Below are 22944 nucleotides of genomic sequence, written 5' to 3' on the forward strand. Positions count from 1 at the left end.
TTAAATGGAATTACTGAAATAAATCTACTTTTTCATGACATTCTAATTTTATGACCAGCACCTGTATATCACCACAGGGATTTTAAGGAGCTTTATATTACTTTCTGCTCATGTTGCTTTTTTTAAATACTGCAGAGACCAACCTGATCATAACTTAAATAAACTACTCAAAGTCTTTCATGTGGGTTGTCATCACTTTCAGCACCCTCTTACAGGACTGTGACGTCGGCCCAGCACTGACCTTCACCCAGGCTGTACCGGAGGCGGGTATCCCAGGCCAGCAGGGTGTCCCGGCTGCTGAAGCCCAGGACCAGCGAGTGGGCCAGGCAAAGAATGGAGAGAGTGTAGGAAACCCCATCGTACCCAGGGCCCGGCTCCACACCACAAATCCCCTGAAAGTTGCAAATTAAAATAAACACATCCGGATTTATTTATTCAACTGGTATATTTGAGGCAGTGCAATCCTTTACAAACTGACATTCTGACAGGTGGATATTTTCTAACCACAATGTGAGACCAAAGCAAAAAGCATAAATATAAAAAGAGAAATTGGAGTTTCTGTGAAAATGCAGGGAGAACAAGAACCGAAGAAGCAAAAACTGAGTTTTAAAGCTGAAAGCAGCAAGACAGAAAAATGTAAAAGAGGAAAATGATGGGAATACTGACTCAGCATTCACACTAAAGAGTAAGATCTTATAAACTTAACTTAATGTTACTCCCTTCACAAAAAAATATAATTTACAATATTTTTTCAAGCAAATATGAATAAAGTTTTGATAACACTTGTGCAAAGCCCTTACGTGATGTTTTGTATTTTCAACTGATGAGAGTTTTTCAATTAAACAATTAAAAAGACTGATTTATATGTGTGGAGAAAACCATAAAGGAACATTAAACATGGAAGCAGAAATCAGAAACAGTGAGCTGTTAGCTGCTGGACATACCTCCAGAGTTACATTGAGCCTGTCTTTATGTCTGCCGCTTTTTCCTTTTTTCTTCTCTTTCCACACGAGCAAAGTCAAGCAGTCTAAGGCGACACAGACAAATAAACCTTTCAGACTGATGGACTCGTTCAGTAATTTGCTGTTAAATATCAGACGGATGGAGGTGTCACTTTTAGTGCCCATCTGTCTATGATGGCACCTCATCTGTCAAAAATAAATAAATAAAACAATTAACTAATCCTCTGACGCAGTTAAAAAACAAGGCAGCATGCATATTGTAACACTTGTAGCTGTGCAGCAGCCTTGATAATTCCCACGAGTCTCGTCAGTTTCTTCAAGAACACGTCTTCGCAGGTCAGAAGTCTTTAGGCTGTAAGATCCAGGGTCTGCTCTCGTGTCAATCAAATCAATCAAATCACCGATCGACCTGTCCATCCCAGCTTTTTGTGCCAGACTATAGCAGTGTTATAGTTTTTGATTTTGATGAAGTATTTTAAATAATCCAAGTAAAATTATAGCAATCCTTGAAGCATATCAGCTACTACCACAACAACATTTAGCTAAAAATCTATCAAATAAACCAAGGTGCAGCCATGTTTGTGTTGGCTAATGCCAAATAACTGATGAAGATGTAAATATATTGATTATTTTATCAGAATCAGAATACTTTAATGATCCCTGGGGGGGATTGCAATTATTACAGCTGCAGTTGTTCAAGTGAGCATTAGAGATAAAGTATAAAGGAAGAAATATTCGAGCACACAAGGAAGAAATAAGTATAAAAACTCTGGAGAACCAGATAAATACAGAGAACAATAAGCATTCTTTAGCGTCTATACAGTTAAAATAGAAATAACAACAGTGTAAATAGAAATAACAACAGTGTAAGTAGAAATAACAACAGCGTAAGTAGAAATAACAACAGTGTAAATAGAAATAACAACAGTGTAAATAACAAGTGTAAGTAGAAATAACAACAGTGTAAGTAGAAATAACAACAGTGTAAGTAGAAATAACAACAGTGTAAGTAGAAATAACAACAGTGTAAGTAGAAATAACAACAGTGATATACTCTGAAGCTAAAAACAGTAGAATGATGAAAGTTTCATTAAACTCTTCCTGTTGCTTCAGGAGATATTTTGCCGGCAGCTGATACTGAAAACAACCCAAATTTATTATGATGCAATTCTTATAATCTTACATCCAATTGAATTTTTTTTTTATCGTTTTAAGACTCGTACACTAACCAAGAGCAGAATGTGTTAGATTATTAATCTGTTAGCCTAAATTTTTCCCTATTTCAAGTCTTACCAGATTATTTCACTTAATTTGAGATGATTCAGACTATAATCTAGAATTTATCACTTTGGTTTTAGATTGCTCATTGTTGCAGTGTCTGAGGAAACTGTGTGTATCAGGCAAGCAGGACTCTGGTTTTGTTGGTACCATTTTAAAACTGATTTCTGTCCATTTCTAAACTCCTCAGATTAATTCCACACACCATGATGTGGATCTGCAGCACTCTGTGGTGCACAGAAAAAAAAGAACAATCAAGTCCTGATTAATTTAATAACAACAAATTTGAACATTTTAGATCTGAACACTAGATTACAGGGACAAATCCGATGAGTGCTGAAGTGAAAGTGTGCAAATCTTGCTTTGGAACATTAAGACCTGGCTGTATAAATAGAAAGTGTTGGGACATACCGGCGACAGGAGACGGCTTCTGAAGAACAACCCAGCGGGTCTTCCACTGTGGAGAAGTTTCAAACACGACAAATCAGTCAAACATATCCTTCTGATGAGTGAGGAAGAATGAAAAATATGTTAAAACCATCAAATAAAGAGAAATGAACCTTTTTTCCATCTCGAAACTTGACTTGTCCCTCTGCAACAACTGTATCCGTCATCTTCTGTCATGATTCTGAGCAGCTGTGTGTGTGTGTGTGTGTGTGTGTGTGTGTGAGAGAGAGTGTGTGTGTGTAATAGAGAGGGGTTCACTTTTCAAAATAGCCTTTACAGCCCAGCTCCCGTTGGTGGATCCTCTCTCCCCCTCAAGTCCCCCCACCCACCGGGGCGGGCAGAGACACTGGTCTCCTGCCAAGTTAGTACAGTTGTCGTCCCACTTCAAGCGCTTATTGTTTGCAATGGAGCTAATTTAATTAAAAAGGCATAACTGGCGTTCTTTTCACTTTACTCCTACATTTTTTACTTAGCCGGGTGTCAGACGGGGATTAATGTTTACTTCAGGCTGATCTGTGGAGCCTCGGCTCAGTCAGTGTAAAGACAGTTTAATTTGTTAAAGCTGGCAGCAGGACAACAAAACAAGTTTAAAACATTAAATGCATCAAATAAACCAATTATAAGTCAAATATTTAAGCAAGATTCACCAAACAGTCAAATTATTGTCATTATGAAAGCAAGACCATTTATTCATCTTTAAGTGAGCAGCTAAAAAAAAGGAAAAAAAAAGGAAAACAACAGCAGGAAGGTCTGAGTTCACTTTAATCTTCCTGTCGCTGCTCTTTGTGAAGCGCCGACGCCTTTAAGGCTTAAATTAAATACCTGGAGGGATAAACTGTCCTGAAAACAACATTCCTTATTAAGAGCCTTCAAATAATCAGAGTTCTTCTTTTCAAGGCGTGTGTGTGTGTGTGTGTGTGGGGGGGGGGGGTGTCATGTGCCCCATCATCTAACTTATTGGTTTGGATGCTGTGGTTCTCTATGAACAATAGAACTAATCAAGCCTATTGTTAAGTGATGGCCCTCTTTTGCATGTGACTAACCTGTTTGTCCAKGTGGAGGCAGTGCTTATAAGGCTGAGTTCACCTGAAACTCATCAGACTGAAGAAGTCTCTTGGAGGAGAGACGAAACGTTTCACTAAAGAAGAACCATCCAGAGGACCTACTGATTTTTTCTTTTCGATTTGCTTAAATAGCAACTGCAGCAGCCTAATATCAGTTGTTCATGTGAGAGTTTTTTTGTCTAATTTTGCTGAGTGGTCACCCACATTACAACTGAATATCAGCGTATTGGGAAAACTCCTCAAATTATGTTTGATTTTATGCTGTAATGAGAATCTTCCAGTCTGGTGTTTCTTTCGTATTAGCGCCTCTGTGAAAAGTGATCATGTTTGAAACTGAAACCCAGATTTTGATGAACCTCGTCCTGCTGCCACATCCCTCAGTGAGGCGTCTGGAGCCAGGGACAGTTTTTTTAACTCTCCGACACCTGTCTGTGAGTCAGAGCATCAGTGTCGTCGGACAGACTTTGAGTCAGACGAACATCGGGCTCCTTAAACAAAAGTGGCTTTTAATTTACTTCGATCTATCTGCCCTTTGCCATAACTCTGATCCAGCTGTTTCTTGACTTTGACCATAGTGGGCAGGTCTGAAGTCTGGTAGACCGCCGACCTCATCCTGCTGCCGCGGCACTGCAGCTCCAAGGCCACGCCCTCCCACTTCCTGTCCAGCTCTGAAAACTGAAGGCCCTGAAGGTCGCGGGGTCCTCTGCGCCTGACGGCCTTCGGGTCTGAAGCGCCTCCTACTTTGTCCAAATCCAGGGCCTGTTTGGGGGCTGCGCGGCCGGAGCGGGACGACGGAGATTTTGATTTGCGGCGAGAACGGAGAGGGGGGCGTGGCGGAGGGGACGGTGGAGAGCAAGGGGTGGGGTTTGAGGATGTTGTCCGTCTGTTTGGCATTCTGAAACCACTTCCACCTTTTCCCCTCCCACTGCACCCAATTCTGTCTTTACCTGAGGAGGAAGAGGACGATTTAAAAACAGAGACACGAGACAAACGTCAAAGGCACCGCAAACACTCCAACAGAAAACAGGAAAAAAATAAAAACTGTATCTGTGAAATAAAACTTACACAGATATAAAACACTGTTTTTATCTCTAATGTTTATAGAGTATTTAGGAAAAGATAAATGTGAGAAAAGAAGTATTTTGTTGGATTTTTCACTGATAGCTCCAGGAATACAACAACACACACATGCACACACACACAAGGGAAAGCTGGGAGGCAGCGGGAAGCTAATTGGATGTGACAGATATTCCCACGCTGGTTCTTGGCTCTGATTTTATGAGAGACAGTGAGATGGTTTCTGCTGAGGGAAGCAGACTCATATCAGTACAAACTGCTCCATCTACTGGCTGACAGAGGGAAAACAAACACTCATTTGTTATTGGCAGCTGATTTGGTTTATTTCTTAATCTTATGTTGCACAATTTCGTTTTTTTCCTCTTCCAATAAAAAGCTTTGTCTTTTATAGTAAGAAACTAATTTTTTTAGCTCTAACCTGCAAAGTACACATTTATAAAAAAAGAAATATGTAACAAATCAAACTTACTGCTGTGACAAATCCTAACTACAAACAGAGAAAGGTTTGAGTAAAAGTAAACAGTGATTTTCCTTTCCCCATTCCTGTTTTTTAGCAACACTTCAGAACAAAATTGCACAATTATGAAAAACTGAAAGTTAAGATAATAAATCTAATGTTTTTGTCATTTTATTTTTTAAGTAGTATAAAATAGACTCATAGAATCAAACCCAACTATAGTATTCTATCCTTAGATAGGCAGCAATATTCATTTTAAAATATTACTATTAAATACTATACTATATACTCAAATACTAAAGTGCCTATACTATTATATAACGTTTAAATGTTTAAAAAAATCAATGGGTTTTTCCATCTTGCTGACTACATAAACACAACTCGTCAGTTTTAGCTTTGTTTAATCGATGCTAACGGTTCAGCTGCACCGAGCTGCCAGCTGGTGATGAACTACCACTGAACAATCACCAACAATGATGTCAATAAAAATGAACCATCGAGGATGTCATGTGTTGTGGCTCAGACAAGTCACTCAGAGGAAACATTTTAAAGTGGACCGTTTATAGGAGCACCAGACTGGAGTCCTGACTGTTCAGAAGGCGTGTGTGGAAATATTGGACCAATGGTGTGCACAGAGACCGAGGGCCAGAAGGATCGATCAGAACCTGTTTGCATTTATGTTTCCCACTGAGATCAATTGATTTAGGACCTGCCGGCAGCGTTCTACTGAACACATCAGGCGGTGAAGGACATTTACAGGAAGTGTCTCTTTAGAGCAGGGTAACATTAGCTGCAAGCATTTTCACTGTGAAGGGGATTACGTTAAAGGTTGTTCAACCTGAGTGGAACATGTCACATGCCTGTTGAAACAGTACATAGGATTGGTTAGCTGTGGCACAGATCATGTAGTGAAGCCTGAGCAGAAGTCAAAGTAATAAAAAAGTACTTTTTAATACAAACACAACAAAATAAAGTTCTCTGCAGCTTGATTTAAAAAAAGTGTTTCCATTCCTCAGTTTAAAGGCAGTCCATCCAAGAGCCATTCAAGTATCTGGGAGGCAATTATTTCTGTTGGCCAGCTGATGTGAGCACAGCAACGAGCGAGTGAGTTGGAACACGAAGCCAACACAAACTCATGTGGCCGTTTCTGTGAAGGTTTTCCTGGGTAATTAGGAAATTCAATTCAGCAGAGCTGGGAAACTTACTGCAACGAAGGACTGGTTTCCTCTGAAGAAACTGTTGCAGATTCTGGTTAAATAATACATATTTGGGGCTCAGCAAAGATAATGAAGTCAACAAGAGAAGCAATTTGTTTATCCCCATTTCCAAATATCCATAGTTTATTGACCTTTACAGTCTGCTTGGCACAGAAACATATCGAAGCACATCTCACCTCAACAGAAACGTGATTCTCCTGATGATAATCATCAGAAAGAGACAAACTTCTTTGTGAGAGTTTTTGATTATTTCTCACAAGTTGGCCTCCAAGAAAAAGCAAACTAAACCATCTATAAAGTTATTATTCTAAAGAAAACTGCAGCAGAGTAGGATACACACAGTCTGTGCTCCTATGAGACTTCCAGCATGCAGTGGGATTGGGTATTTCTGTGTAACGATGAGGAAGAAACAGACCACAGTTATGTTTGAGGACTGCTAAAGAGCTGGGAATGATAAACACTCGCCAAACAAGACACTGGGCAGAGTGGAAGCCATGCATAGTCAATGGCCCAGTTTCCCCAAAAGCCTTTGTACCTCAAAAACAAAAGCCCTGTCCTGCAGACAAATGAACACACACACACACACACACACACACACACACACACACACACACACACACAGTACGTTGAGAAAAGAAAAGAAAAGAATATCAAGTAGAAAATAGTTTAAAAAACAGAAACAGGTCAAAACCAGAAGCTCAAGAATGTGGTTCGTTTTTTTAAAGGAGAGTTAAAAATGAATTAATTATATAAAAAAAGAAATTTACTATTAAAGTTGATTACCAATTAAATATTTTAAATATACGGAGCCTGCAAGGGGACATAGTGATTTATTTTCTTTAGCGTTCCCACGCAAAGCGTTCGTTTTGTATGAACTGAATTAAATCAGACTTTTATTTTGAAATATCCGGTTACCTAAACAGGATGTGTCGCCACAAGTTCGGGGAATAGACGGTTATATTTTGTGGCTGCAATGAGTTAAAAAATATCTGCATATTAAAAATCTTCATGCATGTCTGTGATACATTTAATCCAAAGGCGAATTAAATTAGTGGATTAACTCCCGTATTATGGTGAGCAGGTGGATTTGTTAATAAAATGGTAAGCACAACCGTAAAAAAAAGGCTTTTGCGAGGTAACACAATAAAGTACAATAAAAAATTATATTTTCCATTTTGGTTGTTGTCTGTAATGCAATGCGTGGAGTAATATAATATACAGAAAAATTACAGGCAACAATCAGTTTTCAATTTTCATCATTAAGTTTTAAATAACATTTATCCTTGTAGCTACAAATCAATAATAATATTATGAGGGGCTTGGATTAAAAAATGTTTCAGTAAACATAAGAAATCGCATTTTACTAGAGATCAAACCTATGAAAACTCAGACTGTTTGAAAGAGTCTTTAAATGTCTCCTAATCCACAGTTTCCAGTTCAGAGAAAAACTGAGACAAAAATAAAATAAACAGGATGCTCATGAGGCTACAGTACAACCTCTAAAACATTTATTTGTCTTATTTACAGACAGTAAAACCAACTCGGCAGAGCTGATTCCTATTGTAGCACAACTTAATAAAACAGCTGCGACGCCATTCAACAATGACCACAGCAACATGGTGGTTTCAGAAAGTGAACTATTTACAAATTAATACTTTTTAACTGACAGAACCTAAACATGAAGAGAATGATGCATAAATTAATGTACTGACAGTTACATTGTACAGCATGAAGTGAAGAGAAAAGGGAAGTTGGTCCATTTATTCTCCCCATCTGAAAATATTCCTAATTAAAAGCAAAAAACAAAGAAAAAAACCTGCTTATTTACAGTCAGTGCATAAAATTTTGCACGATTGCACGAGTGAGGCAGGAGCGAAACAAACGCCTGAGGTACGAGAACGTGGGCAGGGGTTGAAATGATGGAAAAGCATAAAGAGAAAGTTTGTGTTGAAAGTTTAGGCCTGTTGTGTCAGCATGCTGTTTGCCCCAAATGTACTTCAACACAGTACCGAGAGTTTCATTTTAATGTGTTTTTAAACAAATACACTGTTTTCTGAACGGCAGCTTGAAACGGAGAGTCTGACAAGTGAATGTGATGAAGAATAAGGAGAAAACAGGAATTTAAAAGTCTTGTTTATGACTGGCTAAAGTGCATCGTTACGTTTCTACACATTTTGGGGGCGGGGCTAGAGGAGTGAAACTGGCACTGGTCTTCACCAATACCTCCCACGCTTGACCTCGATTTCATGTCTCTTCGAACAAAAGAAATCACAGCAAGTCCATTCAAAGGTTCACACAGATGGGCAGCACACAGGGAGAGTCCAGGGACAGTTCTGAACAACAATGCATCCTTTTTTCCTCTCTTTGTGTTCTCCATCTAGAATGGGTTGGTGCTCATGAATTCACTTTTCAATTCACTTTTTGTCACAAAACTAATTTCTATCACTTTATTAGGTCTTAGCTATAATCTTGTTGAGTGTATGTTAAATAATTTGGAATAAAATAATCTCTAATTTGCATTAAACTGCAGATTTATCTAATATTTGTGACCCATCATATCAAAATGAGGATTAAGTCAAAGTTGGTCAAAATGATCTAATTACATTTTTAGATTCCTGCTTTAAAAGCTACATTTTGATACCTGGATCATTCTGATATAAGATTATTCAGAGATATGATTTATTTTGTCTTGTTAATTATGATAACGCATTACTGTTTGGTCTGAATCCTATTTTCGTGTAAGTTTATTGAGTAATTTTTGATGTTAATGTAAAGAGGAAACCTCAAATATTATTTGTATRTTAAGATTTCCCAGTTGGAAAGAAACAAAAACATTTCTAGCTCACAGAGAAAAAAATCTAAATTTTAAGGCGTTTTTTCTCAAAATCAGTTTTTTTTTGGTTTTTTTTTTTTTTTTTTTTTGCTGCTGCTAAAGAAAATGCTTCAAAAAAATTTAGGATTATATTTCAGACAATTCATTCAAGTGATACATTCATTATGATTTGACAAAATGATATTTTTGCAGACTTTTTAATCAAAACCCTTTATCTGCCTGTTTCTCCACATTCCACTTTTGGACTTAATCCTCGTTTTGATGTGATGGGTCACTTTTGATGAGGGGCTCTTTCTACACATTTGAGAGGAAGAAAAGGAGATCTAGATGCATTTTGAACCCAAAAGTACTCAAACTGACTCCAGTGGGGCTCCAGTCCCACCAGCAGTCAGCTTAGGTCGGGGTCTCACACCGGGGAAGTACCTGAGCCAGGCGGCCCGTCCTGTGCCTGCTGCTGAGGTCGGGGCAGGGCTTTACTCAGAAGGGCCGAGGGAGTGACGTAATGCAGGCTGGGGCTGTTGATATCACTCTCTCCCACAAGAGTCAGATCGGACAGGGTGTCCTCCTCAGGCGTTTGGAGGGGTTCTCCCCTGGCAGAGTCCTGGAGGTGCGGAGCGGCTCGGGACGGGTGGACGGGGGAGACGCCGGCTGAAAACAAAGGGGGCGCTCTGGGTTTGCTGCCCCCTCCGCTCTCCGTGCCCAGCGCCGAGTCCAGGCTCTGCGACTGGTGGCTCGCGCTGAGCGAGTGTGCGTTGGCCACGCCTCCCCGGTCGTGGCTGTGGGACTGGTTGCCTCGGCGCCCGCTGCCGGGGAAGCTGCCGTTGGCGGGGCGGCGGGAGTGAGGGGCGGGGCGGCTGGGCTCGGGGTCGCCCGCCGCCGGCGACAGGCGCAGGAAGTCGGGCAGCTGCAGGTCGCTCTTGTTCAGCAGGCCTCGCTGGTCGTCGGCTCTGTTGCTCTGAGCTTTGGATATGAGGTCGAAGAACTCTGCAGGCACGCGCCATGCCACACGTGCACACACACACACAAACACACAGATAAATGAACAAGTGGACACACACAAACACAGATACATGAACGAGGACATGCATGTGCACGTCCACATCAGAGCATCACCTTCAACATTTAAAGTTACTCGTTGCAAAGTCATGAAGAGGTCACACAAGGTCAACCATTGATATGATATATATGTTATATGATATGATATGTTATATTGAGGGGTTTGGAGTTGAGAAGTCGCACAATTTTGATGTTTTTGACAATTTTACAAGTTTTAAAATTACCCCAAAAACAGTGAGTGTTTGACAGCTAATCTGTCTTTATGTCACCATACTGCACTCGTTTCACATTTAGCAGCAGATTCATTCTTATATTTCCACCTAAAATGATACCAAAAATCAGGCAGGTGTTTTGTTTACACTGAGCGTGGGCCTCGATTTGAGAAGTGCATATTAAATAAAGAGTCAACTTTTTCAAACTTCACCATTTGATGTAGTTTCATACTTTGCAACAAGTAACTTTAAAACAAATAAAAATCAAAGCACAGGTTATCATAAAGTATTGCTTAAAACATGCAACTATGTGTTTTATTCCATCAGACAAGTCAAAGCTACATTCAGCACAAGCAAGAGTGACTGTGCTACACGTAGCTAGCTAGCTTTGAAAGCTTTCGGTGCTTCTGCAACTCTGCAAACAAGCCGAAGGGTTAGTGTGATTAAAGCAGCACAGCTACAAAAACAAGAGAGAAGGAAGTGGTTCAGTTTTTACCTTCAGCTTCGTCTATATTTATCTTTTTCTGCTTTCTTTTCCCTGGAGCCTTATGGTTGGACAAAGGCTGGCCGCTTTTGTCAAGGCCTGGCCCAGCCTTGCCATTTTCCCCATGGGGGTGGGCTGTACCGGCTTTCCTTGACGGCCTGTCCTCCCCCTGAGGGCCACACGGAGAGTGGAGTGGGGCATTAGAGCCCTGAGGAATCAGGGTGCAGCAAATATGGGAGGAAGCATCGACAGAATGTGGGAACCAATGCTGCTGATGGTGAAGAGGGTCACAAATTGTAATAAAACTAAAAACTATTTGATGGGGGGGGTGGGGGGGTGATGATGTTCTGATGACTGGGGCAGGTATACACTATCTGGCCAAAAAAAAACATTATTTCCAGCACATTTCTGAACGCAACACTAAAGTCTTCATGAATAATTTATAATTTGAGCCTAATGAATCCTGGCATCTTTACCACACAATGAAAATAAATACAATGGACTGTTTAACCCGCCTGTCTTTTTACGCTTTTCCTATCTGTACTCAACCATCCATGTGACCTAGAAGAAGGGAACGTCTTAAGGCTACGCACTTTTTAGAGTCCAAACTGTGCATGTGGAAAACAGTCTGCAGCCAGTTCTACTGTGTTCTTTGGTTTGATTTGATCAAATGTTTAAGTTGTTCTCTGATCACAAACTCTAAATGTATTATTTCACTGGGCAGCAATCATGTTGAGTCACAAAAGCTCACAAATATGTCACTTCAGTTTTCAACGTGCTCCTCAAAGTGGTCGAGAAGAGGGTCCCTGCAGTCATGGGGGGCAGCGGGGAGTAGCTTGTTCGAGTCGGGCAGGAAGCACCAATATTTTTTTTTAAATATAGAGATTAATTTTAGTCATAACTTCAGACAGGAAGGTGCTAGCTGCACAAAATGTGAACGCCGTACATGTGGAGGTACGTGTAACAATTTGGCTCGGTCAAAACATCCCTAACCAGCCTGTAAAAAGATTGATAAAAATCTATATGAATATACTGTATTTATTCATGTATAATACTAGAAATTTAAGTCTAAAAATTATCCATAAATTGGGGAGGTAGTATTACCCAGTTTCAGTTTCAATTCTTTATTAATTTCATTAAAACCAAACAAATAATTTTATATACAATATACAATAAAAAGAAAAATATAAAAGAAAAATGAGAGAGAAAAAATATATATCACAAATAAAATAAAATGAAAGGCAGCAGAGAGAGAGAGAGAAAAAATCTTATAATATCTGCTCCTTTTTTCTAGAATAAGTTCCATTATACATGGGTTATTGATAATTCGATTTTTTATTCTTTTTAATCTAAAAAAATGATGATCGTATTATACTCGAGATCGTATTATACTTGAATAAATACGGAAAATATTACTGGTAGTCACAACTTGAGATATGAAAGTTCTCAATTTTTATTTGAGTCATTGGTCTGTTTTAAACTGTACACAGACAGTCAATAAATGATATTATTTTACTATTACCATTAATTCCTTTCTTAAGTCGCCCCACAAGACAAGTCAATCTGACCAAACACGATTAGGGAAAACTCTGCCCACACACCAACTCCGCCAATCAAGATTAGGGTCAACTCCGCCCACATCAAGACCTCCACCAATCACGGGTAGGGCCATCTCCGCCAACAGGACAACATGTACTGCAGAGACCCCTACAGGAAGTGGTCACCATCTAAATCAGAAGTGCACAGCCACAAATGCGACTTTGCAAACTGAACAAGAAACTCAAAGCATTAAAAATGATTAACCTGGTTCCATTATACACAGCAGCATCTTTTATATTAGCTGTTTTTTATATATATATATATATATATTTTTTTTTTTTTTGGCCAGACAGTGTTTCACAATGGTTTGAGGGAAACAAACAGTGGCTCAAACACAGGTGGGATGTTCCAGTCAGGTAGCTATAATGTCCATTTTGTGTGCAAAGCATCATCAACGAGTAGACTCACACACACACACCACACCACACGTTACTATCCACTACTTAAAGCTGCAACCAAAGAAGAAAATAATAATAATTCACAAACAGATTCTAGAAACAGCCAAAAGGGTAATCTAATAAATCACTACTTCAGATTTAACCCAAACAGCTAAAAAAATAACATCCAAACAACAAGCTAAAGCTCTACGACCAACAACGAGCTGCATCTCTTTCTGGTGCACAGACGAGTTTCTGACACCCAGTAAACAACGTGAGAAACTGGGGTCACGCCACCGGGGCATGGAGGTGTTAACAGAAAGGAAAGACCAGAAAGAAAAGTTGATGATGCATTCAGCCAGAGGCAGACCACAATAATGGAACATTAGGAACTTCTGCACTTGGTACTGCAGCGGTCACGTATTACACCATGTTTAACGCAGCATTCAGACAGACATGGGAGACTGAGGACAGCCCAGAGACACTTAGTAGCGTGACAATATCAACCAGGCAGTAGAGACACTTGTGGGTTAAGGGACATTCCAGAGCGAGAGGAAAACGTGACGTAAGAGGCTGAAGGAGATCTTACTGTGGATGATTGGTTTCTGCTGGTAGAGGCTGGAAGGTGGCTCTTAGAGGGAGCTACCTTTTGTTTGTCTGGTGAATTGACAGAAAAACACATAAAATTAAAAAAATACAACCCCAATTCAAAAAGAAGTTGAGACTTTGTGTATGAGATTTCTTTTGTATTTATTTACATGTTATTTGAGGTTGTATCATATGGTTTAATGTGTGCATTTTACCTTTTCCAGGAATATTTTCTTCTATATCTAAAACCACTCGTAAACCGTCCAGGTTGGAAATAGGAAGACCTAAATCTAAAGGCTCCGACTCTCCGCTCTACACCACAGAGACGCACACAGACAAACGCTTAATGAGTTTCTTGACATTGTTCATACTAGAACATCTTCTGCCCAAGGATGGACTTACAATATGTGCCACCAAGTCAGCAAGGTGCAGGCCGTACTTCGCCACCACGGGCCTCAGGACCTCGGTCACCGGCTTAGTGGGCTTAGCCTTTAAACCCACCGAACGGTTGATGGGAACCAAGTCGAGTCTGGAGAGGAGAACAGAATCAGCATCTTCTCCGTGATATTTTATAGCTTCAACCTTTCTCTTGATATTGGTTCGCAATGTTGAAAGCTTGTTTTTAATGTTTCGTAACTGAAAACAGGAACTCATGCGACTGCATTTAATACCTGAAGAGGGTCCGTTTTTCTAGTCTGAGGTCTCGAGAGGACAGGGTCATACAGTCTTGGTCTAAAACAAGTGGCTGAGAAAGAAAAGAGCAAAAAGCTTCAAAAACACTTGGATTCTAAAGTATACATTTTGATATCAAGGTAATAAATCAGTTTTTCACCAGCGAAACTCATTACTAATTACTTTCTTTTTTATATTGAGCAAACCAGCTAATAAACTTTATTTATTTCAGATTCTCTCTAGCACTTTGTTAGTAGATGCAATTTGCTGCAAGTATTTGGGTACCACTTTACAATGAGGCTCTTCCTATAGATGGCTTATAAATAGTTTATAGATAGGTCATCAAATCATCTGTAAACACTTTATAAATTATTAATAAGTATTTTATATGCATTAATTAAGAACGAGAAAGCAACAAAACTGTCCGTTTCCTTTATTAATGACTAATAAACATGTATAAATGTCAGAAGGGGGCCCCTTATGACATTTATACATGTTTATTAGTCATTAATAAATAATGTACTGTCTTAAACCATACAATAAGGCTCCCTTTGATAATTGTGGATATGTATAATACAGTAATACAGTACAATATTATATGTAAAATACGTGTTTCCAAATCATTATTGTGCTTACAATGTAGAAACCTAGTGTGAAATGTTTAATATATAAGATATAATATGTACATGAACAGATTTGGGCAAGAAACCAGACAGTTTTGTCTGTTTCTTATCCTTAATTAATGCATAATTAACACTTATTAATGATTTATAAAGTGTTTACAGATTAATTAATAACCTATCTATAAGCTATTTATAAGAAATATATAAGGAGAGCCTTATTGTAAAGTGGTTCCAGTATTTTGATGTGTTTTTAAAGCACAGAAGTTAAAGGATCAGACACAAGATGAGCTGTACCTTCTCGCCTCCAACCAGGAAGAGGTCTATAGCTGCCAGGTTGATGCAGAGCTTCTCACAAAGACCCTGCAGCAGCTCTCTGATGGACACTCCAGCCCTCAGAGGGACAGAGCAACAAGAGCCATCAGGAAGGCTGATGTTACACTGCCTCAAGGGGGTGCTGCTTCCCCCTCGATCTGCTGCTGCACGACCGTCCACCTAGAAGGAAACAAGTCTCACACTGTTAATTTAACCCAATATTTAAAAAAAATAAACATTTAAAGAAGAGGTTTGAAAACTCAACCTCAAAATGCTGCAGGTCTCCTAAAACATAACTTCATGTTTGTCGAGCTTTAAAAAACGTCTGCCCTAAATGTCACACTGCTTCCTTTCCAACGTTAATGCCAAAGAAGCAAACACTAATGGAAGTGATTAGATCATGATCTCCTTTCAGACTGACCTCGTTCTTCCCCGACCCCGATGTCCCCAGTTCCAGACTGGCTCCTGAAGACAGTGAACCCTGGGACTCACGGCGGCCGTTGGTACCAGAGAAGTCTAAAAGAAAAGAAAAGAAAGACAAATAATGCACAAGTTCCTTATGGCACAAAAAAAAGACTTGGCATTTATAAATGCAAACAATAAATGATTTATTCTACTGAACATCAGATTTATTTATAGGACTAATTTATTGTGTATATTTTTTAACTAAACTCTACACCTGACAGACTTTGTAAAGTAGGAATAGAAAAAAACTACTGACTGTAATTGAAATCAGCCAGCTCTCGTTTCTTTGGGCCTTTGCCGAAGCTCCGGTTGCGAGACCACGAGAAAAACATGCCTTTCTTCCTGTCAGCGGAATCATCTCGACTGTCCTCGTTTAAAGATCGACCCGATTTGTTCTTCTTTTCCTCCTGTGAGACCCAAAATCAGACAGACACGAGACAAACAGGGAAAATTAGCAGGACAGGCAGAGCATGGAGTCGCTGCTGTAGCCTCTCTGTCAATCTTTGTTTTTACTCAGTTATCAATAATGTGAATGCATTTAAATCCATGCTGCATTGATATAAACATTAGGATGTTTATAGGATGTTTAACATTTTGTTAAAAATAAAATAAATACAGTTGTTTCATCCATAGTCATAGAAATTATTCTAAAAAATATAATTCCCAAAATCTTGTCTAAATGAAAACAGTTTTTTCTGCAGAGTAGAGCAAAATATTTGGTTTATTTTAGGAGAAATTATATGCTCAGGGTTTTATTTGAAGCGTGATTATGGCTGCAGCCCTCTGAATCATAATCTATTGATCTAGTTCCCACCCTTAGGAACAATCTGAACCAAACTAACCTAACTAAGACTCCTTTATTTTAACCTTTTCTTAAAATATGAAACCTGTCGTTTCTTCCCGTAACGTTGTTGCAGCTGTTACCTTCTTGGGCGTGGAGAGGTTGGAGCGGTCCGAACCGGTGGTGCTGTGTTTGGAGGTGGGGCTGCTGGGGATGTGGTACGGGTCAGGCAGCGGCCGGCCCTCCACCTCTGCCAGCATGCACTCCTGGTACAGACGAGACTTGAGGAACCGCGTGTAGCTGTCAAACTTCATCAGGTTAAAGATCTAAATGAAGAGGAAAAAAACTCAGTGGGTAAGAAAGAAATGCCAGAAGGAATGCATGATGGGAAAAAAGCAAAAGAAAAGGGCGAACTGGAAAAGAAATGCCCTTTAGAACAGATAAATAAGAAATGCCAAAAAACAGAAGAACACAATTAAACTGAACAAAGATGAAAAGAACAAACAACTAAAACTCAAACACATAAAAGAAAAGTTAATTAGAAACTACCAAATTTCAACCGAACGACAACCAGATGTTTACAGATGCACACAGACGAAAGCTGAAGACTTGTTTTCTCTTGAAGTAAAACAGAAACAAAACTAAAACTATTATCCAGAGGATGGTGCTGCAGATCAAAGTCGTGGAGTTAAAAAATCTTTCTGACAAACAAACATGTCTGCAGCAACCTGGATGTTAAAAACCCAACATGTGTCACTGACTCTGTCGAAAACATTTTAAAGAAAGAAACTCAAAACCTTCAGAGAGCTTGTTGAACTCTTCAAAAAATAATAAAAATCTGAAAAACTGACTCTGAACTAATGCTCCTCCAGACACAAAAGAAGAAATCACACCACTTCATCTTTAAATGATATTTATCCTTTCATAAAACATTCTTTAAATAAATTTAAAAAAGCAGAGATGTTTGACGTAGTGTGCAGGTCAAACCTTTCACCAACGCAGAAACAAAACGGCAACGAGTCCTGAAGTTTTCTGCACTTTAATGTGCGTGCCAAGCTTTAACAGAAAATGTGTGAACGCTGAACATGTAAAAGTAAACAGTGATAAAGAGGATATCCTTCCAGGCTTGTGACTCTTATCAGAATCTGAACATCTGAGCTGCGCAGCTGAAATCAATGGAGCTTTTCAGACACTGTTCCTGCGCGACACGTCTAAGAAGCCATTCAGAGACGAGTCAAAGGACTGACCTCACACTGAATCTGCGCCTGACGCTCTCTCAGGAGTCAACTCCATTTGACCATGGTTCAGTTTTATGAGTGATACTAAATTTGTCTTTCAGAGAAATGATCTTTTTTCTGTCTTTCTCGTAATAAAAACACGTTGAGTGCTTTTCTTTGTTACCTGCAGCTGCTGCTCCTTGAACATGCCGGGTTTCGGTGCGTTGAGGATGTCGTCGGCCAGCTGAGCTTGGCTGTCTATGTTGACCGGTGTCGTGGCTTTACTGGACAGGAAGCTGTTGTAGATCTCTCTGGCACGCTGGGAAAGCTGATTAAAAAACAGAAGATGAGGAATCTAGAAAACCGACTGCTGTGTAAAGATGTACTTGTGAGCGATGAAACAGTGTTACCTGCTTGTTGTCGTTCTCAGGTACATGGCTGAAGAATTCACACGCCTGCCAGAAGAGAATATTCTCCTCACTGAACTCCTTTTTTAGGAATTCCTGCAGCAAAGGGATTTATTGTCAAAGAGAGAGACAGGTTCATAATGCTACAGCATCTTAGGTGTACTGCTGTTTGGAGATTATGGTTGGTTGTTTTATTTAATCTTTTATGTTTCACTCTTATGTTTCCATGTTTTTTACAGAGATTCTGCACTTCCCAAACCCCCCATTTACCTTCTCAGACCACAGCCAGCCTAATATAGGACAATCACACAACTCAAGCTTCCATGTGGTGTTTGGTTAATTCAGCCAGGGGTTTGTTTACACTGAGTGTGGACCTGCATTTCAGAATTGCGTTCAATATATCCAGTCTATTTCAGGATTTATTCTCTGCTGTTTGTGGATGATGTGGTTCTGTTGGCATCATCTCACTGGAGCAGAGGGATGAGGATCAGGACCTTCAAATCTGAGGTCATGGTTAGGAGTGGGTGGGTTTTTATTCATGAGTGAGAGAAGAATGCACTGATTTATGTTTTATTTTATAGTTTGTAATGAGTGCCTTTAACTTGTTAAACATGTTGTGTTATAAATGATGTCTAAACCTTTATAAATGACTCATTAAAGCCCATCTTTCATTAACATTTGGCTTTATTAGTACCGAGAAGTAGCGAACTCCGACCGGGTCCTGCAGCAGCCGCTCGAAGCACACGGCCCAGCTGGCCACTCGCCGCTCCGTGTGGCGCTGGTGATACTGGACACTGGGCAGGCTGGCATTACTGTTGAGACTATTGTCACTGCTGCAGCCCTGCAGCTCCACACTGTTCAGTTCTGTGCAAACAAAGAAAATACACATGAAATCAAATAACAGCAGTAAAACTAAGACAAAAAAATACAGTTTTTGTTCCACTGGTGCTACCGGGTGCTTTTATTTTGAAAACAAGGGTGTCATATTACTGCCTGCAATTCTTACCTTTAGTTTGACACCCCTACAAAAAATAAAAAAATGTTGAAATACATGCAGATAACCATAACAACACTGTCACTTGGTGATTTTTAGGCAGTTTTAGGTGTTTTTTTTAATTAATATTGTCAAAATAAAAGCAAAAAAAATTAGAAAGCTTTGGTAACATCTCATTTCCTTCTCTTTTCTACCTGCAGGGAGTTTACGACACCTGAAGGCACCATAATTGGCCTGAGACTCATTTGGGACTCATTTGGGACCGATGTGTCGCCTGCTGATGTTAAAGCAAGAGAAGAAATGAACCCTGAGAGACCTCCTCCTCCTCCTGCTCCTATGGTTTTCTGTTGTTTTGTAACGAAACACCCACAATGAACCCATGAGACCGGTTTGTTGAAAATAAACATCCGCTACGAAACTATACTGTTGTTTTCTTTCTTAGACAGGCGGGCCACACCCCGCCGATTAGCTGACAGTTGGGTTAATTGTGTTCAGTCAATGAGAGGCCGTACAGCAACAAGCAGAGACAGAGAAGTTATATGAGGTGGATTGTTATTATTATTTCTTTATTTTATCACTATCTTTGGCAGGAAAAGTGGAAATGAAGACTTGAAGACTTTCAAATACAGCACAAAGTCAAAAGGTGTATCTAGGAATTGCGTTATCATCCACCATTAGACCACAGTGTGTTCAAGTTCTTAATGTTTAACTGTAAGCAGGAGGCAGAGGCGCCCCCTGAAGGCTGCTTTATTTAGATAAAAATAAAAACAAAAACAGCTGGAGGGAGGGCAGCGCCGGTCAGGTGCCTTGGACGACGCAAAAGCTGTGAATAAAGTGAAAGAGCAGCTTCCCGCCTCGAGCTGAAGTTCTGTGAGATTTCTAACTTCAAATCTGCTCTATCAATGGATAATGTCAATGTGACTTCTGCTTATGCCATTTACAGTTATTTTTATCACTCTGAATTCACTAAACTACTATTCTCATTCACACTTTTCGAAGAAATGTTTGTTTTTTAAGAACAGAACAAAAAAAAGTTACTGGTTATAAAACAAAGTTGTCTCAGGCGATATTTTAGTTGGACCACACTGCTGCGTTCTCTTATTCTCACAGTTTCCGCATCAATCAACAGCAAATAGTTACAGACTTGAAAGGAAAGCCACAAAGTTTAAAAAAAAAGGAATATTTTAGCCGTTTAGCTCTTGGCGTCATTTGGAAAAAGAAAGAAGCTCCACAAACAGGTCATTAAATAAATGACTGCTTTTTAACAAAATGTGATGACAGTTGTGTGGCGATACGCAAAGGAACAAATCCAACCTCACGTCAGTCCTCAGCAAGCAGATTTCTTGTCATTTTGAATGTTTTACTCAAAAAATTACGATTTGAAATGTTTGTTTTGCCAAACCTTTCAACATTTTTAAAAAGATTCAAATTTCCTAGAATACATTTCGCTATGAAGGAAGTTCGGCTTTTTGGTGAAATACAGTGAGAAAACAAATCCGATTTTAAATTCAATTAAGATTTAGCATTTCTTGAAATAATCATTTCACTCTTTGCTTTTCATAACTGAGCTCTGATGTTGAGAAACGACCTTGAGAACCTTGAACATAAAGAGAGTACATGTTGTGAATTACATCCAGATTAAAGTTTAACAATATCTGTAAAACTGACAGAATAATAAAAGAAATGTTTTTTTTTTTCAGATCAACTGTTTGTAACTTTTTTCTTGCATTGACGTCGTCATCCTATGATTACTTTTTGTAAGCTCCATTAAACTTTGTCCAGCTCTTTATGAGATATCCTGGTAAAAGACACGTGAAGTTTCCGATTTATTTTAGTACTTTGATTATGACTACATCCAAAAATCTCTTCTCGTAGTGAATATAATGACGAGAAAAACAGTACAAAAAAAACAGTATTTTCACTGCAAAAACTGTCCATCCAACCAAGTTTTAATCTTGATCTTGTTTTAAGACTGATTTACTAAACAAGAACTTATTTAGCTTGTTAGCCTGGAAATTTGACTCAAATTGAGTGAAATATTTTTGCCAATGGAGTAAGAAAATTTTACTTGATAAGATTCTTGAAATAAGAAAAAATTGAGCCAAATCAAATATTTCAAGAATTTTATCAAGTAAAATTGTCTTTAAAAACTTGCTTAGATGGCCATTTTTTGCAGTGTTATCACCAAAATAGTCAGACCAACAACATTAATCAGCTCCTTAAGAATAAGAAATGAGTAATTCCTAAACAGAATTCATAAAACTGCTGTTTAACAAACCATGGGACCCTCCCGAAATCTCCTTCAATAACAATAAAACCAGACCTCAGATATCCAACACTAAACTCGCTTCCTTTCAGCTTCACTGCTCCTTTGTGTTTAAACATCCAACACTTCTTCAGTCATAAAACGAGTTTCCAAAGCCCCTGGCATCGTCTCACCTGGGTAAAGCTGGTAGGAGCCTGAGTGGTGCCAGCGGGGCAGGTGTCGAATCCTAAGGGGTAACCAGGCCCCTCCATCCATAATCACCCTATCAGGGCCCCTCACAAGCTCGAACGCACCAGGATGAAGCAACAGTCCAATAAAAGGCGTGCACACACACAGCTGACATCACATGCAGGGAGAGACGGGCCAAGTGGGAAAAAGAGGAAAAAAGACAAGGAGAGAGGGGAATCTGCCGTTGGTTAGCAACCTGGACGACAACCTGATGAGCTGCAGAGTCGGGTCGCAGTGCACGCGCGCACACCGCTGCGTGTGCGTCCACACACACGACCGGGAGCTTCCAGCTACGTAAGCGATACAAGCAAACACGGGCCTCAAGACGATAAATAATTCAGAGGCGAGGGAGAGGGGAAATAACAGCGTTTACACACACACACACACACACACACACACACACACACACACACACACACACACACCTATTCGTTTTAGGATCGTGTATTGACTTTCATTCATTTCTGTAGCTTAGACCACTACATAAAGACCTAAAAAAGTAACAAAAAACAGTTTGCACACACACACACACACGCACGCACACACGCATGCACGCACGCACGCACGCACGCACGCACGCACGCACATATTTCTGACAGGCGTTGCCTCATTAAAATAAACAGGTTGAAGTTAGTTAAAAATGCCATCATAGTGCCAACTACACTAATTATAATTCAGCTACTGTTCGGCTGTTTTTCTCCTGTTTCCTTCATCTTCTTGGATTCACAACTCCTCTGCAGCTTTAGAGAAAAATAAACAAACAACCAAACGTGCAGCTCAGTCCTGGAATAGTTAGCTGTGAGTTTCAGCAGCAGGACGACACTGATCAAACATCCCTTCTGGTGTTGGTGAGAGAAGTGAGCGCAGACAGCAGAGACAACAAATCTCACCAAGTTCTACTCGACAGGGATGGACTGAGCTCTGATATTTTTAATGGATTTCATCAAGTCTCAGTTTATGTTTTAGAATTTTTGGAAATTTAATTGCAGACCTCAGAGTCATGTCTGACTTGGAGTTTGTTAAACTTTTTAAAGATTTTGTGAATAAACTTTCTTCTTCAAACTTTTCTATTTTAAATTGTGCAAACATCAAGCTGCAGGTTTTTATCTTCTTTTCTCAGGTGTGTCTCTTAAGACTTTGGTAACGAGGCAGAAGTGAATTAACCATTTTAACTTAAAGCTCCATGAAGTTTATTTTATCGATGTTCAATTTCAGTTTTCTTTTTATTTTTTTACTTGTTTTAAGGTGTTAAGAACCAGGGGTTCTTAACCTTTTTGACCTCGGGGCCCAATTTATTGAACATAAAGTGGCACGAGGCCCAGTCAGAC

At 39.5% G+C, this 22944-nt stretch overlaps 2 protein-coding genes across 6 annotated transcripts in view; both read right to left on the reverse strand.

The window, feature by feature from the left end:
- Positions 1 to 3609, reverse strand: part of dok7b (docking protein 7b) — a 29982-nt gene extending 26373 nt beyond the window's left edge. For both annotated transcript variants that reach the window (XM_014018102.1, XM_014018101.1), the window contains exons 1-4: positions 2801 to 3609; positions 2652 to 2697; positions 945 to 1027; positions 242 to 392 (exon numbers count right to left, since the gene is read on the reverse strand). In XM_014018102.1, coding sequence (XP_013873556.1) covers positions 242 to 392; positions 945 to 1027; positions 2652 to 2697; positions 2801 to 2854 — 334 coding nt within the window. In that variant the 5' untranslated portion in view covers positions 2855 to 3609. The remainder of the gene's footprint in view (positions 1 to 241; positions 393 to 944; positions 1028 to 2651; positions 2698 to 2800) is intronic.
- Positions 3610 to 3799: 190 nt separating this feature from the next.
- rgs12b (regulator of G protein signaling 12b) overlaps positions 3800 to 22944 on the reverse strand; it is a 59913-nt gene continuing 40768 nt past the window's right edge. For 3 of the 4 annotated variants that reach the window (XM_014018104.1, XM_014018106.1, XM_014018105.1), the window contains exons 7-20: positions 18823 to 18992; positions 18132 to 18224; positions 17906 to 18049; positions 16648 to 16830; positions 15980 to 16130; positions 15680 to 15774; positions 15241 to 15438; positions 14323 to 14396; positions 14054 to 14180; positions 13867 to 13963; positions 13653 to 13720; positions 11100 to 11256; positions 9759 to 10319; positions 3800 to 4698 (exon numbers count right to left, since the gene is read on the reverse strand). In XM_014018104.1, coding sequence (XP_013873558.1) covers positions 4241 to 4698; positions 9759 to 10319; positions 11100 to 11256; positions 13653 to 13720; positions 13867 to 13963; positions 14054 to 14180; positions 14323 to 14396; positions 15241 to 15438; positions 15680 to 15774; positions 15980 to 16130; positions 16648 to 16830; positions 17906 to 18049; positions 18132 to 18224; positions 18823 to 18992 — 2576 coding nt within the window. In that variant the 3' untranslated portion in view covers positions 3800 to 4240. Of the gene's footprint in view, positions 4699 to 9758; positions 10320 to 11099; positions 11257 to 13652; positions 13721 to 13866; positions 13964 to 14053; positions 14181 to 14322; positions 14397 to 15240; positions 15439 to 15679; positions 15775 to 15979; positions 16131 to 16647; positions 16831 to 17905; positions 18050 to 18131; positions 18225 to 18822; positions 18993 to 22944 lie in introns of those variants that run through there. The other variant, XM_014018107.1, reaches the window with a different exon arrangement.

Source organism: Austrofundulus limnaeus, unplaced genomic scaffold (genome assembly GCF_001266775.1).
Source record: "Austrofundulus limnaeus strain Quisiro unplaced genomic scaffold, Austrofundulus_limnaeus-1.0 Scaffold183, whole genome shotgun sequence".
In the NCBI taxonomy this organism is placed as follows: domain Eukaryota; kingdom Metazoa; phylum Chordata; class Actinopteri; order Cyprinodontiformes; family Rivulidae; genus Austrofundulus; species Austrofundulus limnaeus.